This window comes from Silurus aristotelis, assembly GCF_946808225.1.
Source record: "Silurus aristotelis genome assembly, chromosome: 6".
NCBI classification, from domain to species: domain Eukaryota; kingdom Metazoa; phylum Chordata; class Actinopteri; order Siluriformes; family Siluridae; genus Silurus; species Silurus aristotelis.
The window spans coordinates 4,440,316-4,457,881 of NC_139579.1; the positions used below are offsets into that span (position 1 = coordinate 4,440,316).

Here is a 17,566-nt window from a genome sequence, read left to right on the forward strand (position 1 = left end):
ATTAATTACACACAACTAATTAAAGTAGAATGAGCAGGATAATAAGTCTGAAGTTTGCAGTTGGACGATTCTTACAATTGGTGTTACGAGAAATGATTTAGCATCTTCTGACCAATCAGAATGAACCATTTCACACAGATGAATAAAACGTGTGCTCATGTTTGTTCATTTTTATTATTATTTAGATTCAAATGCCACATTCAAACACAGGGAGCATACTGTAGAAACAAGCCAGGTGTCAAATGAGTTTCAGTCTCTGTTTCTCTCTCTCTCTCTTTCACACACACACACACACACACACACACACACACACACACACACACACACACACTGGAAAATATGTAGTTGTTGATCAAACAAAAATTGTATCCTTCTCTCCTTCATGAATCCTCTTTTTCTTGGTATCTGTTGTGGAAAAAAAAAGAAAATGACATGAGAAGTGAGTCAGTTAATTACAAAAATGCACTCAAAATTATCCTACATTTAGATCCTGTGCTTCTCTTATACAAACTATATCTCAAAATATAGTACCAGTGGCTACATCCCTCATATTTGAGCAACCATTTTAGTGTGTATATATATATATATATTGTGAGGAAAATAAGTATTTGTAGAATAAGTAGAGAATCTTTGGAGGGAGCTCAAACTCCGTGTTTCTCAGCGACAGGACAGAAACCTGACTGATCTAGAGAAGATCTGTGTGGAGGAGTGGGCCAAAATCCCTCCTGCAGTGTGTGCAAACCTGGTGAAAAACTACAGGAAACGTTTGACCTCTGTAATTGCAAACAAAGGCTACTGTACCAAATATTAACATTGACTTTCTCAGGTGTTCAAATACTTATTTGCAGCTGTATCATACAAATAAATAGTTAAAAAATCATATATTGTGATTTATGGATTTTTTTTTTTTAGATTACGTCTCTCACAGTGGACATGCACCTACGATGACAATTTCAGATCCCTCCATGATTTCTAAGTGGGAGAACTTGCAAAATAGCAGGGTGTTAAATACTTATTTTCCTCACTGTATATATATATTTTTTTATATATATTTTATTATATATTTATTATATATATATATATTTTTTGTATTTTCTTTCTCTAATACAAGATACACAAATTTGTCTGGTCCTGTCAAGCAGACAAAAACATGAACATTATGAACAGGACGTGTGGCTTTGCACAGCTACATGACATACAGCTGTTTATCACTTAGGGTGTACTTACTTTTGTTGCAAGTTATTTAGACAATAATATTGTCCCTTGAGAACATATAATTAAATGGTTACTAATATGTGAGGGGCGTACTTACTTTTGTGAAATACCGTTATACATGTATGTATATCAGTTTGTGTAAAGTAACAATGTTGACTTCATAGACCTCATAAAATAATAGGTGTTTTGCAGGAGGTCCATGAGTTCCTGAGATTTCTGATTAAATTGATCAATTCCAGATGTTGAAAATAATACGAGGAGATTAATCATTAGGTAGAAATGAAGTCAGTCTGAATATATTCTCCGTGTTCCCGTTGTATATAAATCGATGTTCAGTAACGGAGTCTTTAAATTCAATTAGATTTTCTTGGATTTGGTCCCAATGCAGCATAGCTCTAATGAGAGTCAATACAGTGGTGAAGAGAAACTTCTTTAGAAGATATGAATAAAGAAACCATGAGAGGAACCAGACTGAAGAGGAACCCCCCAATTCATTTGAGGGACCTTGAATGTCCATTCATTTATATTTCCATCAATAGTTTGCTACAATGGATTACATGAGCAGTTGCTTTAGGGTTATTAGGGTTATTGTGAGTCATGTGACAACACTACCTGCAGTGTACGCATGTGAAAAACACAGTCTGGCCTTCATCAGCAGATCTCATTTGTCTCGTGTGGTAAACCATTCCTTCTTTATTGCAGCGCGAACACCTCCTGTCAATCTGTTGAAGAAAAAAAAAAGGGCGTTAATGTTTACGTTTTCTCGTACAATCCAATCCTGGTCAACATCGATTCTAATCTACCGGTTGTTTAACGTTGACTCACCACGGGGCCTTTTAGCTCGCCGTCTTCCTCTCTCTCTACGACTGACGAACTCTTCTCTAACGAATTAAACACCACCGATGACTTGATCACGTGCCCTGAAAGGTCTGAAGGGAGAAGAAACATTTCAAAACATGCCATACTCGAACATTAGGGATGTTACAAATGATATTGTATACGGTTTTAATCAATAGAAAGTGTTCAAGTGTTCACATTTTTCCGTATTAAAATTCTCTCTTTTTTGAATGTGGATGTGCACGTGCATTTTTTTAATCCCATGACATTTTCCAGCAAATTTAGGTGGCACAAATTCCCAAAATATAAACAAACCCCTGACCAGGCATTTACTAAGGATGAATAAATATACATTTATTGTTCAAATTGAAATCAGTGAACGCGCTTTCTTTGCTCTGCGAGCTTCAGATCACGCTCAAGCTCATACAGTGACGTAAAGCAATCTCCAAGATCGCGTGATTAACCAGGATACATCACGTACTCATAATTATAAACGAAAGAATATAATAATTTCTCCGATTCCCACTGTTATTCCGTAAAAACAAGACATAATCCCTCAATTATAAGCATACAATCTGGAAACTGTTTTCTTGGCTTGTGTTGTTTTAGTGCACTTATTTAGAAACACAACATTTGGAAAGACCAACCGAAAGTGTTTCTGATGCGGTTTTACAACATTGCGCCATCTAGTGTTGAAATAACATTCACACATATTTGACTGTATATAATACAGAGGGGCCCAAATATTCTCCTAAGAAGGGCCAAACATATCAAACCTGATTGAGGGCCGTGGGACAAAGGTCAATGTTGCATTATGTTGCAAACTGTAATTATTAATCTTGAAGTTCACATTGACTACAGATTGGACTGGAAAAGCAACACAGAAGCTGTCTACAGGATTTAGGTCCTTTAATGTCTGTGGCAAAATGTTGCAGATCTTTTATCGGTCTGTTGTTGGAAGTGCAACAGCAGCATCAAAGTCAGTGACACCAGGAAATCCAACAAACTCAACATGAAGTCTCGCTCAGTATTGAGGACCTCGAAGAAGCTCTCAAATCCCCTTTAAAACCAACTGGCTAAACACCGGAGCTCTTTCAGCAGGAGAACACTTCAGCTCTGCTGTGATGAAGAACGTTGCAAGAAGACTTTCCAGCCGACTGCAATTAGACTTTACAACAATTTTGCTAGGTCAGGAGAAAAATCTCCTTCTCTGACATCACTGTATACATTTACACTATATAAATGATGTTTTATATATACATATAAATCTCAGGGGTGTAGTGGTACACGTATTTGTACCGCAATTTTTCAGTACAGGGTTTTCAGTTTCAATTTACCCATGTGTAGCAAATGCAATGCTTTTGTTTTTTTACGTGCGGAACAAAGTTACTATCCGAGTTTCCTCAGGAACGTTTTAAGTGGCGGACCGCAAGTTTGTTTAGTCTCAGTCTTGCACTCGGAGTGCATTTTTTACCTTTTTATTATTATACATAAAAACATAAATAATGCCAGGGGTATAAAAAGAAACTAGAGTTAGCGCAGTGTCACTGTGGCTGCTCGCTCCGTACTAGGAAATACGATTTGTTTTGCGGACGCATGAATAATCAGGTCGAATAATCGATCACTAAAATAATCGATAGCTAAATTTAAAGAAGAAAAAAAAAGATCTGTCAATGGTAGGATCTAGTTTGGGCATCTTATATAATATACCCATCTATATTACAGCTACATAATATTATATAGACACTGTATATTAAATCAATAATGGTTTTTGGCCCAGTAATACAATAATAATGGCTGAATTAGTCATACTGGAGTGTCATGGTTCAGACATTTCCGCTAAACTCTTAATAAATGTCGTTTTTTCAATATAATTATACATAAAATAGCCAGAGATCAAAGCATACAGATCTAGGATATAATATTTATTTGGATCAGTCTTTCTCCTTGTAATGGTTAAATAAGAATAAGATGAATTCCCACCTCGAACAGGGATGTTAAAGGCGCATCGAGGACAAGTAATGAAATCCTGAATTCCTGGGATTGGAAGGATGTTACCGCACTCCGGGCAAAAGTTTATATCCCCCTCAAAATACGACATTCCTATAAAGATTCCCAAAATACCGTTTAAATCCGACACTTAGTAAAAGCGAGCTGTAAAATATCCCACGTGACGAACCGACACGCGAATCGACACACACATGTACACGTGGGTGTGAGCGAATCGATTCCTACACCCTAGCAATAATTTTTGTCGAGTGTATAATATTCATACCTTGCTTACTATTCGTTTGCGGCTTTTTGTGCTCTTTAATTAGGTGATAAAATATCCGCGAATACGCAAGAATCGCTTTAACGTCTTGTATTTTGTTCAGGCAGTTAAACAGGACACCTTCGGTTTGGGGGCCTTTGACAGGTCAGGATTGTCGCACGCAAATGAGGACATCAAGACGCGCGACCAGGTGAAGAGGAATTCCCGAATTTAATTATTTTGCAGAGTCAATTCGAAGTAAGTGCTTATTTTAAGAGCAGCCAAATATACAAAAATATTATAATATATATAAACAGGACATTCGGCTGCCAAGGTTAAAACGGAAAAGCATAAAAATAAAGGAGCGCTAGCAATGCTAATCAGGTGTGTAGCGCTATTAGGACCGTTATATCCTTATCACTATGATTAATTATTAATAATTAATAATAATTTATTGAAATGAATATTTCTGCTGTGAAAATACAGACAGTATCGTTTTTACTATTGCATAATTTTTATATATTTATATATATATATATATATATATATATATATATATATATATATATATATATATATATATGCATATGTATATATGTATATATATGTATATGTATATATATGTATATGTATTTGTGTGTGTGTAAATGTATGTGTTTTTCAGGATTATTTTTTTATTTATTTGTTATTTGGTGAATGTTAGGTTCTGTGTGATCAGGTCTCTGTCCACATCTTGTCATTTAATTCATAACAACCTTAGAAATTTAAATTAGAATTTAATTATAGATGCTATTCTATTGTAATTATAGTTTTATTATAAATATCATAAACATAAAAATAGTCTAAATTATTAATTAAAAAATTATAGTCTTGGACTTAAGAGTTGAAAAGATGACAACAACAACAACAAAAAAAATCTTGTCAGCCATCAGGAGGTTTTTTTTTAGGAAATCTAATTAAATCTTGCTTGTCGAATCGTGTGTAAGACAACTTTTATTTTCTTTTACACTCAGCACACACAAACAACTTTCTAATAAAATGACCAAAACCGCCTGTCAAGTAAAAGACTAAAACTGACAGTCTTTTTATTCCCTTTTTTGATTTTACATTTTTATTTACAGTCTATAAAAATTGACCGTATATTGACTTATTGGGAAAAACCCAGTAGTTCTAGTTAATTTTTTTTTTTTATTAAATGTATTTATTTTTTCATATTTTCTTGTTTCTTTTTATATTCTATTTCTATTTTTCACCTTTACATGTTGGACATGTCGTAATAAAGCATTTCACTACACACTGTACTCTGTATGAATGTGTATGTGACAAATACAATTTGAAATCAGACATTCGTAAAATATTTCCTCTTAAGATTTTAAAGCCACGATGTACAAAACATATACCAGTGGATATAGAAGGGTATGGTTAAAAACATATTGGATCAATAAATCAAAAAAATTAATAAATAAATAACTGCAAATTAAACGAAATCATCTAAATCGCCTGTACGGCGTAACATTAATGCACATTTAATAAAAAAATTCATTTACAGGATAAATTAGAACAGAATATACCTGTACAGATATTGTTAAATATTTAAATCCCCAGGCACGTTAACAATATTTATTAAAAACCTCTTTAAATTTTTTTATTCAATTTATTCGTTGTTGTTTTTTTTTTGTCGAATCAGGCTCTTCCTATTAAAGCATTGAATCCACGACTTCTGGGAAAACCTCCTGTCCTGCACATTTGAGTGATTTTCCTCTTCTAACACACCACACGTGTGTGTTTTCTCAACCGTATAGTTATGTTCGGAGACGTTGGAATAGATGGTGTACGATTAGAAACCTTTGTACTATAAAAGGTTGTGTTTTGTGCGCCTCTTTTCTTAGAATGACGGAGAACGATGTGGACAACGAGCTGTTAGACTACGAGGAGGATGAGGTGGACGCGACAGGAGGTGTCGGAGACAGAGGACTCGTGGGAGACGGCAGCACCGTGGTCTTGAGGAAAGAGGGACTTAAAGGATCCTATGTTTCCATCCACTCCTCAGGGTTCAGGGACTTCCTGCTAAAACCTGAGCTCCTCAGGGCCATCGTGGACTGCGGCTTCGAGCATCCGTCGGAGGGTGAGGAGCGTGAGGGGGTGACACAGTGAAAACAAAGCAAATTTGGTGAGATGTGCGGGTTCAGCCTAGACTCGAGACGTTTCAATGGTGTGTAACCAGGCGTTCTCGCTACGTCCTCTTTCAGTTCAGCACGAGTGCATTCCACAAGCCATCTTGGGCATGGATGTGTTGTGCCAGGCCAAGTCAGGAATGGGGAAGACGGCCGTCTTTGTCTTGGCGACACTCCAGCAACTGGAGCCAGTGACCGGACAGGTAACACGCCTCAAAACATTACCATTTCAAATATATTTAAAGAGTCTAAAGTCTTGGTCATTATGCGTAGAAGAAACCAAGAGTCTGGGGGGAAATTTTAACATGAGACTACCACCACCATGCTTTTTTTTTTTTAATAGACCCTGAGACCCTTAAATTGCACACAAATATATGTTTCTCATTGCACCAAAACAGCAACAAGCAGCCTTTTTTATTGTTATTTATTAAATCAAATATATTTATATATATATATATATTTTTTATTACTATTTTAAGCTGTATTTGATTCCTGATAATAACTATGAGATGCTTCATGTCGCATGTCCAGGTATCAGTGCTGGTGATGTGTCATACTCGAGAGCTGGCATTCCAGATCAGCAAAGAGTACGAGCGCTTCTCCAAGTACATGCCTGCTGTTAAGGTTTGGATATAGCTTTTGTCTCTGTGGGTGTAAGAAAGAAGTATTAAAGGAGCTGCTTCACTCCCATCCCTCAGTACCAGTAGTGGACGAAGTACTTAAACCATGTAGTTGAGTTAAAGTAGAGATACACAAGTTAAAACTTTCACTTGAGTACAAAAGTATTTACCTTGAAATGTACTTAAGTATCCAAAGTACTACGATTTATTATAGCTAATGTTCCTATTATCACTTAATCAACTCAGTTTTTGTGAAAAGACTCTGTTCCTCTCAGCACAACGATCTATTAATAGAATGATATGAATGATTCCAACACTGATTGATGTCTATTTAAATGATCATGAACCCAAAACCCTATAAAACGGCTTTTCCCAAAAAAGGTGTGGTGAGTTCGAGTCTGGAGTTTCTTCATCATTAATTCCTCTCTAAATATTCTGCTTGTTGTTGAACTGAAGCTGAACTGAATGTTGGTGATCAGTAGATACACCAAGCGCCAATCAAAGCGAGTTCAAAACAGAGCGCGCACTCGACCCCGATTGGTGGATTGTGGCGTGCCGTGTTTGACCGGTTAAATTTTTATCCACATAAATAAAAAGGAACGACTGGTTTTGCAAAATGTAGTTGAGTGAAAAGTCAGATATTTGACTTTGAAATGTAGTGAAATGAATATAAAAGTCTTCCGAAATGAAAACACTTCAGTAAAGTACAGATACGGGAAAAAGCTGCTTAAGTACAATAACGAATTGCACTCGATTCGTTATTGTCCACCACTGCGTAGGACACTTTCTACGAAGTAAAAAAATAAAAATCAATTTGTAATTAATAAAACAGATATCAATTCTAAGAGGGTTTTATTTTTCACATACAGCACAGTAAAATTCTTTCTTTAAATACCCCAGGATGGAAACAAAATCTGGGGTCAGAGCGCAGAGTCCGCCATGAGACAGTATTCCTGGAGCGAAACCGAGTTAAGGGCCTTGCTTAAGGGCCCCACAGTGGCAGCTTGGCAGTGCTGGGGCTTGAACCTGAACCTTCCAATCAGTAACCTAAAGACATAGTTACCATGTCCAATGATGCGAATTCAAGATAAATATTAAGGGTTTAGTGCAGACGGATTGAAAAAACAATAACCCAAAATAGGACACTCGTAAAGACCCCCAAACGTGGCTAATGGCTGTGATTAGGGAGTTATTGTATTTCTGTGAGGCACAACAGGCTCTGATAAAAATGCAATTCAAATGTATTACAACATTCATTTACTTTTTAAAGCTTTTCCCTGAACTTCTCCAGTGACAGAACAGCACAGGGAAGGTTTTGCTTTTCAGTGTGGCATGTTTGTACCATACCTTTATAATTAGAAGTGTTTTTCTTTTTCTTTTCTTTTATATCCACATTTACAACTGCATGCTTTAAAGTTAAAATAAGAACAGCTTTTCAGACAATGCTATAATATCTTTCCTAATGCATCCCATAATAGTTCACTTCTCTTTTTTTGCAGAGTAAATACTATAAATGTTTTTTAATTATATCATGTATATTAGAATTTCTGTATGTGTTGCGTGAGGATGTGTAGTGGTTTTATTTGTTGTTCGATGTTCTCTCTCTCTCTCTCTCTCTCTCTCTCTCTCTCTCTCTCTCTCTCTCTCTCTCTCTCTCTCAGGTGGCAGTGTTCTTTGGCGGTTTGCCGGTGAAGAAGGACGAGGAGACGCTAAAGAGAGAGAGTCCTCACATTGTGGTGGGAACGCCCGGCCGCATCCTGGCCCTGTCACGCAACAAGAGTCTCAACCTGCGCCACATCAAACACTTCATCCTGGACGAGTGTGACAAGATGCTGGAACAGCTTGGTGAGTGGCTTTTTATTTATCGAAATGACATTGTTTATCGATTATTGTAGTGTTTAAAGAATGAAGGTGTTCAGAAGGTGATGGTGCTTCAGAGGGATGTAATGTTCAGAGCAATGTAGTGTTCAGAAGGAGGGGGTGTTTAGAAGGATGTAGTGTTCAGAACAATGTAGTGTTCAGAGCAAGGTAGTATTCAGAAGGATGTAGTTTTCAGAAGAAGGTGGTGTTTAGAAGATGTTCAGAAAGATGTTGTGTTCAGAAATATGTGGTGTTCATAAGAATGTAGTGTTTAAAGGGAGGTGGTGTTCAGAAGGAGATGGTGCTTCAGAGGAACTTAGTGTTCAGAGGGATGTGGTGTTCAGAAATAGGTGGCATTCAGAGGAATGTGGTGTTCAGCACAAGGTAGTGTTCAAAAGGACGTAGTGTTTAGAAGGAAGCGTGTTTCAGAGAAACGTGGTGCTCAGAGGGAGGTGGTGCTTCAGAAGGAGGCGTGCTTCAGAAGGAGGCGTGCTTCAGAGGAAAGTGGTGTTTAGAGGAATGTGGTGTTCAGAGCGATGTAGTGTTTAGAAGGAGGTAGTGTTCAGAAGGAGGCGTTTTTTCAGAAGGTGCTGTTGTTTAAACGGATGCAGTGATCAGAGGAGCCAATGTTCGGATGGATGCTGTTAGTATATGATATAAGTATAAGATGAATTCTAGGCAGGAATGAAATACAAAAAAAAAAACAACTCGGTTTTATTTTTCAGACATGCGACGTGACGTCCAGGAGATTTTCCGCATGACCCCGCACGAGAAGCAGGTCATGATGTTCAGTGCCACCTTGAGCAAAGAAATCCGTCCAGTCTGCCGAAAGTTCATGCAAGATGTAATTACACCTCTTCTCCCTCTACCACGGCAACTACCCCTGCCTTTAGCAACAGGCGCCGCCCTAGTGTTGAGAAATGGTTAAAGTCTGGACAAGAGCCACACTGCAGTGGAGTTAGAGAGAGGCTTTATAGAGCATAATAATGTGTTCGTCTCTCACTGGCTCTACAGAACAGGAGACAGCTAGTGGATTTAATTCCTCATTTGGCAGCCACTGCTACATTTCCCCATTTGGAACAGTGTCACCTGGCGGTATTAGTGCAGCTTAGCGATAGTAGACCGACACGTAAAGTCCATTCTACTGCAATTTCCCGTCTAGAAAGCTTTCCATGCAGCTGCTTAGAAAAAAATAAACACTTCAGGCGACACACTTTTCAAAACATCCCTTGCGCTCAGTTTAGCCGGGAAACGTTCAATTAGCACGTCGTATATCAGAATGCTTTGAAAGAAACCTGGAGATGCGCTGCAATTATTCAGCTCTTCAAAGCACTTCAGGACAGTCTGCTTACACAAGTCTCGAAGAAATAGGTAGAATTCAAGGTGAACAAAATCCGCGATGCGATTTTCAAACAGATTAAAAGAACAGAGTCCGAAAGCCGGCGGTTAAATCTGGTAAAAACAAAGAAATCGGAACACTCCACCCCCCTCCCCCACCGTTCCCTCGTTTCTTTCCAGTTTATGAAGGCAGCTCTGTTTAACACCACTCAGCCTGGAGCTCAGTGCTCACAGACTCTTGCTCTTTTATTAAAACGAAGCCCCCAGCAGACCTGCACGAGCGCTAATTACATAAAACGGGAAATACACCCAAAACAAACAAACAAGCAAAAAAAAATTTATCTCCAGGGACCGTGTAGCCAATCGAACAAAAAAACGACTTTGTAATTAAACCACCTCTCGCCACCCGAGTATTAAAACCTGCCCGTGTGCTTCTCCTGCCTGAAGACGGACTTCTCTTTTAATCTCGCTGCTGAAAGAATAAACAAACCCGACGCGAAGAAGAGAAAAGGAAAGTGTCCGAGAGGTCGCACGAAGGTCGGATGAATCTCAGCATGGACTTAATAAGTAATGAAGTGAGGAATGTCCTGCTGACCAGTGTTCTCCACGAAGAACCAACAACAGCCACGTGTGAAGACATGTCCAGGATGTCAAGCTAGGAGGAATCACGTACCTCCATATCCAGCCATCAGCAACACACACACACACACACACACACACACACACACACACACACACACACACACACACACACACACACACACACACACACACACACACACACACACACTCACTGACAGGTGTTGTTTATTTAGTCTGGAGGAATTAGGATAGACAAAACAAACTGTGACCTGCAGATATGCAGCAAAGGAATGTGAGGTCACAAAGGAGTCAAAAACTTCACATCATTGCACAAGAGAGTTGCTTTAATATTTATATATTTAAGAATTGCTTTGGTTAATGTTTTAAATATTTGGTTTATCAGCCAAACATTTAGTCCCAATTTGCTCGTACAATTCCCTCCACTCTTCTGGGAGGATGTTCCACTAGATTTTTGTAGTGTAATTGTGGAGATTCAGCTACAGTGGTAAAGTCAGTCAGGACTAAAGAGTGGAGGTTATTATAAATGAAGAATAGGATGTCAGGTGTCCACAAAATCTTTGTCTGTATAATGTATGCCATTGGGTACTCCATTAATTATTGATCTAACCCGTATAATCTTTATACCAAGAGTGATCTTTATATAAACGTTACGGAGCTCCCACATCGAATTCTTCATTCTTCTCTTAATGCTTTTAATCATCTCGTCACAGCCATTACTTTTATTACTCGTTTAATTACGATGCAGTTTCATGGCTCGGTCCGTCGCTATCCCTGAGTAACGAGCCACGGTCCTAAAACACCCGCATTGAAACCCGTCCAGGATGTAATGAAGTCTTGAGAAGTGTCCCAAACCCTTCGCTTTTACACCCTTAAACCTTTAGACCACCGGTGCACCACCACAGACTTCAAGTGTGAAATTGGAGAGAGACTGCAGGGCTTCGGGGAGCCATCCAGGACAGAGCCGGCGCACTGAGGCGCAAACGCGTGACAGGTTTCCATTACTCGTTAGCAACATCAGTCTGCAATCTAAATAACACAAATGTTGGACAGGAAACCTCTTGTCTGATCAACTACGAGGAAATTGGGGCAATTCGATTTTTCCATTTTGAATACAGGCACATCAGGGAGTCGCATCTTTTCCTGTACACAGATTGAGATTGAGACAAGGCCGTAGTCGGAAGAGCTGCACGCTTGTCAGGTTAGAGAAAGTGTTTAAAAAAGCATTGAAAGTGCTGATTATACTGTAAGGTAAATGGAGTGGAGAAAACACAACGATGTAGTGAACAGTGTTGACTGCAGGCTGGGGGAAGAATCACAGTCCACTGTTTGTATTTGAATATTACTAATCAACCCAAAAAAAGCATTACCTTAGTATGAATATAAGCAAATGTTTAAATGCCTGGACTGCACTAGCAGATTTCTACCACTTCAGTAAAAAATGTAAGAGACTCCAAATATGGACAAAAGTATTGGGACGCCTAACTTTTCCATGCATGTGTTGCCACCTATACATTTGTATAGGATTCTTTTTAATGCTGTAGTATTCAAATTTTCTCTTCATTTGAAGTAGAAGATCTAAACCTGTTACAGCATGATAACGCCCCTGTGCACAAAGTATATGGTTTAAATGGATTGGAGTTGAAAATCTTGTGTAGCCCTTTAACAATATTGAAAAGTTTGGGATGAATTGGAACGCTAAATGCACCTCAGACCTTCTGAGCTCACCTTCATCAGTACCTAATTTTACTAAGACCACTGTGGCAGAAATCTCCATAAAATCTAGTGGAACATCTTCCCAGGGGAGTGGATGTTATTATAACGGCAAAAGGGGATTATATGTAGAATGGGATGTTCGCAAAGGACATACGAATCTTATGGCCATGTGTCCACATACTTATGCTCATACCACATATATGTATACTAGATTTTATTTTGAATGAAGCACGACAAGTGTTATATACTGACAGGCTCATGAGCAAACATTACTTCAGCTCATAAAGTTACCGTTGCGTGACACGATTCTAACATTGCGTTACTGGCATCTCCGACACGTGACATGATTTTCTGTTGTGAAGTATTGAACAAGGTTTGTTTACAGGTTCAAATCAGGGTTGCTGTGACCGATTCGCTTGTAGATCAGAGGGGTTGAGATTGGATCTGGGAATCTGGGAAGGCCAGTTTACAATCCGGACAGCTTTTAAGATCATTAGAATAGGCAAATGAATTTGACTATGTTCTGGAGCGATCCTGGTATGAGCAAGTTGTGTAGTTTTTAAATCGTATATTTAGAATGTACTACATTTGTTACCGTGAGGAAGGGGCAGAGGAGAGATCAGCTAACCGCCATTGTTTTTATTTTTCTGCATGTCTTCTTGGTGTCTTGCCTTACCGTTTTAAAATTCTACTTCCTGCCCACATTACACCCCTGTACCTCAACATGTCCTCATCCACTGGTCATCCCAGCCTATGGAGATATTTGTGGATGATGAGACCAAGCTGACCCTGCACGGCCTACAGCAGTACTACGTCAAGCTGAAGGACAACGAGAAGAACAGGAAACTGTTCGATCTGCTGGACGTGTTGGAATTCAACCAGGTATCTCATTATACACTATTATCATGTTCAATATGAGTATTGAACACGTACCTCTGTGAAATCTTACTATGATTAATTCTGGCTTGTGTGTTCTGCCTGCTGAAGGTGGTGATCTTCGTGAAGTCGGTGCAGCGCTGCATCGCTCTCGCACAGCTGCTGGTGGAGCAGAATTTCCCCGCCATCGCCATCCACAGGGCAATGCCCCAGGAGGAGAGGTGTGTGTGTGTGTGCGTGTGTGTGTGTGTGTGTGACCCGATTCATTTACATATCAACACACCGTCTCTGGTCTTTATTAATTTTATTTCCACCGCAGTCAATGAAATTTTTTCGACTTTACCACAGGCTCGCTCGATATCAGCAGTTTAAAGACTTCCAGAGACGTATCCTCGTGGCCACAAACCTGTTCGGAAGAGGAATGGACATCGAAAGGGTCAACATCGCCTTTAACTATGACATGCCCGAGGATTCTGACACGTACCTACACAGGGTTGGTCGGCACTGCCTCAGTTATATGTAATATGATCAGTATATATTTGTATATTTTCGAGGTCGACCGATTAATCGGTTTTGCTAATTCATCGTCACCAATAATTGATTGCTGGAACTATCAGCTATCAGCAAAAATCCATAGCGATAGTTTTTCCAGCTCCTGGTCCGCTGTCATTACGAGAGCGCCCTCTAGAGGTGAATCATTGACGCATTGACGCAAAGAGTGCTATATTATAGTTATTTAGATTTTTTCATCATATAATTTAATTTCTTAATTAATATATTTATATTTATTTCCTAATTTTTCTGATTAAGTACTGTTTTTTTGTTTATTGAAAATTCTTGTAATAAAATTCAGTACTTTTGCATGTAGTATTATGTTTGTTTGTTTTTTATCCAGTATTCATTTTAAAACCTTTAGATTGTTTAATCGGTTATCAGCAAGTACGATTCAACCTAGCTTCCGGTATCGGTAAAATCTAGTCTATAGTGATATATAGTAATCATAGAATCATTCAATACATACAATATAATAATATTTATAACGATTTAACAGGTTTAAATAAAATTTTCTCAGGTTGCCAGGGCGGGCAGGTTCGGCACAAAAGGTCTGGCCATCACGTTTGTGTCGGACGAAAGTGACGCCCGAACGCTGAACGACGTGCAGGACAGGTTCGAGGTGAACATCAGCGAACTCCCAGAGGAGATCGACATCTCATCTTACAGTAGGTGCTGCACGACCTGGTTATTTCTATACCAGCTGTGAGATCAAACAAAACCAGAACAGCAGCACTGATCCAAACGCTTTCTCTGCAGTGATATATGCTGCATCCCAGTTCATCTATTATACTTCCTAAATACTAGATTAGAACGAGTGTAGTATGCGAAAAAATGAAAAATATCACCCATGACTCTTTGCACAATGCAGGAAGGGGTTTTATGAGGGAATGTGCTTTAGAGAAATGTGAATGAAATGTGGGAAAAGAAAACGAAGTATAGGTGTTGATCAATTCTATATCTCATATAATGAATGAAGAAAAGCTGAAATGTAAGTACTTTGTTTACTTGTCAGTCGACAACGTTCTCTTGCTTTACATGACGCAAAGCATGTGCCGGTATTTGCGTACTCTTTCGCTACACACTCAAAAGTATGAAGATAGTAGATGTAGATGAATTCGACGCAGCACTACTGCACTAAACTCCCAGCTCCCAGATGCGGCAACATCGTGATGGTTAAATCCCAGCACCCCCAAGCTGAACCCTCAACTGCTCAGTATATAAATGAGATAAATGTAAGTCGCTCTAGAGAAGGGCGTCTGCCAGATGCAGTCAATGTAATCAAATCTACTTCGGGTGAAATACTGATTTAATCATGTACACAAGTGTATAAAGATACTACTGAAATGACTCACTTTTGTCACCAAAACAGTTGTGACCCTGCGAGCATTAACAGTATTAAGTTCTTCAGCAGTTTGAGCTACAGAAGCTCGTCTCCCCACGTACATCAACGAGCCTCGGCCTCTCGTGACCCTGTCGCCGTTTCATCACTGTTCCTTCCTTGGACCACTTTTGATTGATTACTGCAGACCGGGAACATCCCACAAGAGCTGCAGTTTTGGAGCTGCTCTGACCCAGTCGTCTAGACGTCACAATTTGTCATCCTTACACTCGCCCATTTTTCCTCCTTCTACCATCATTTTTGTGTACAAAATATTCACTTGCTGCCTAATAAATCCCGCCCACTAACAGGTTCCATGATGAAGAGAGAATCAGTGTTATTCACTTCACCAGTCATAATGTTATAAAGTCCTAATATTACGCCTGATCGGCATATTTCATTCACTTCCACCAAGTGAAAGGTTATATTATATATAAATATGTTGTATGCTGTTTTGGTTACTTGGACATTAAAAAAAAGTACGGCTGCCCCAAATCATGTTGTATCATATTACTGAAGATCTCACACACAGGCCATGTGTGTAACAATGGCAGAATATAAAAGGTAACATTTAAGAAGTTCAGCAAAGTCAAGCGAAAAAAAAAGACAGCAGAGCGGTTTGGAGCTTGGGGGGTTCTCAGTGTTTATTTGTGCACTCGGAGTCCAGATCAGTGTTTTGACAAACCGAACATCATCTGAGAAAAGAGCAGAGGGAGATAAGAGAGAGGCAAGCCTCGGGAGATAACAGAAGGAGTGTTATCACCTCTGGCCTCGCTGTGTTCTGTCAAAAAGACCCAGCATAGCAAAACACGTCAGGAATATGAACTGGAGCATGTACAGCATGAACAAATACTAAAAGAAATGACAGGAAATGTTCACAGGGGGAAATAATTAAAGGCTGCTGATTTCTTAGGAACATTTCATGGACATCGTAATGAACTGACTGATGAGTCGTACTCATGCCCTTGTACTGTATGTGTGTACTAATTGAATTAGCATACAAAGTGATTTCTTTTGCTCTGTGTCTCAGTTGAGCAGACGCGGTAAAGCAGACGGGGAGACGAGGCGGCCAGACGCGTAGAGGATGCCTGGGAGTAGCAACACTTGAGCCTGCATTTCACACAGACTGTTGGTGATGTTTCTTAAGAATGTAATATATAGATGTAGTAATACATTATACAGGCTCTTAGATTCCTCTGATGCTTTTATATATATATATATATATATATATATATATATATATATATATATATATATATATATATATATATATATATATATATATTATATGGGCAAAAGTTTGTGGGCACCTGACCATAAGATTCATGTGATTTTTGAACGTCCCATTCCACATCCAATCCTTATTTACTGGTTAAATAACCTCCATTCTTCTGTGAAGGTGCTCCACTAGATTTTGGAGTGTGCTGGTGGAGATGATTGTGCTCATTCACACACAAACTCACACACACAAAGATTGAGGTCAGAGCTCTATAGCAGGCCACTCAAGATCTTTCACTACAAACCATGTAGAGCATATCTTCATAGAGCTGGTTTTGTGTACGACGGTATTGTCGAGCTAGAGGATGTTTGGGTCTTTTAGTTGAATTGAAGGGAAAGATCGTCTGGGAATGAAATGCTACAAAGACATTTTGTATAATAGTTTACATTTAATGTTGTGGTAACAGTTTGGGGAAGAACCACTTATGGCTGAATAAGTCAGGGGTCCCAATACTTTTGTCCACATACATATATACATATTCATACATATATATATATATATAAAAAATTGTTTGTAAAGGATTTTATTTACTTTTTCAAAAAGTGTTACTGACATTTTTCTTTTAATTATTATTATTTGACTGCAGTGGTTGTTTCCGTTATCCTTCCCGTGTTCAGTCAAGTTGCATTATTTTGGATGCGTCGGTTTAACAGTCCGTTAGTAAGCTATGCTAGTAGTCCTTAATGAAGGCATGAAGACGGCTATGGCGTTGTAAGAGTGTTCCTGTGCCTGATACATTAACCAGTGTTCTGTGTTTAGTGCTTGTCAGAAGATAAAAAAACAAAACAACACAATGCACTGTTAGTTTGTTTACATTTACTTCCGTTCTAATAATCTGATCTACGTGTGCAATATTGTATTAACACT

At 38.7% G+C, this 17,566-nt stretch overlaps 2 protein-coding genes across 3 annotated transcripts; one reads left to right on the top strand and one right to left on the bottom strand.

Moving 5' to 3' along the window:
* Positions 1–169: 169 nt before the first annotated feature.
* On the bottom strand, positions 170–4,165 carry polr1h (RNA polymerase I subunit H). Its single transcript, XM_083544459.1, has 4 exons — positions 4,036–4,165; positions 2,041–2,144; positions 1,828–1,937; positions 170–405 (listed from the first exon to the last, which is right to left on the bottom strand). The coding sequence occupies exons 1-4, from the start codon at positions 4,151–4,153 to the stop codon at positions 381–383; spliced, it is 357 nt and encodes a 118-aa protein (XP_083400585.1). The 5' UTR covers positions 4,154–4,165; the 3' UTR covers positions 170–380.
* A 262-nt stretch (positions 4,166–4,427) lies between these two features.
* Positions 4,428–16,782, top strand: ddx39b (DEAD (Asp-Glu-Ala-Asp) box polypeptide 39B). Of its 2 annotated transcripts, none has more exons than XM_083544366.1 (11): positions 4,428–4,561; positions 6,193–6,428; positions 6,553–6,680; positions 7,009–7,101; positions 8,759–8,942; positions 9,683–9,801; positions 13,362–13,493; positions 13,599–13,708; positions 13,836–13,980; positions 14,560–14,707; positions 16,451–16,782. In XM_083544366.1, the coding sequence occupies exons 2-11, from the start codon at positions 6,194–6,196 to the stop codon at positions 16,465–16,467; spliced, it is 1,311 nt and encodes a 436-aa protein (XP_083400492.1). In that variant the 5' UTR covers positions 4,428–4,561; position 6,193; the 3' UTR covers positions 16,468–16,782. The 2 variants fall into 2 exon arrangements, with proteins under 2 accessions (XP_083400492.1, XP_083400491.1); XM_083544365.1 differs by having other exon boundaries at positions 4,474–4,514; positions 16,451–16,619.
* The last annotated feature ends 784 nt before the right edge of the window (positions 16,783–17,566 follow it).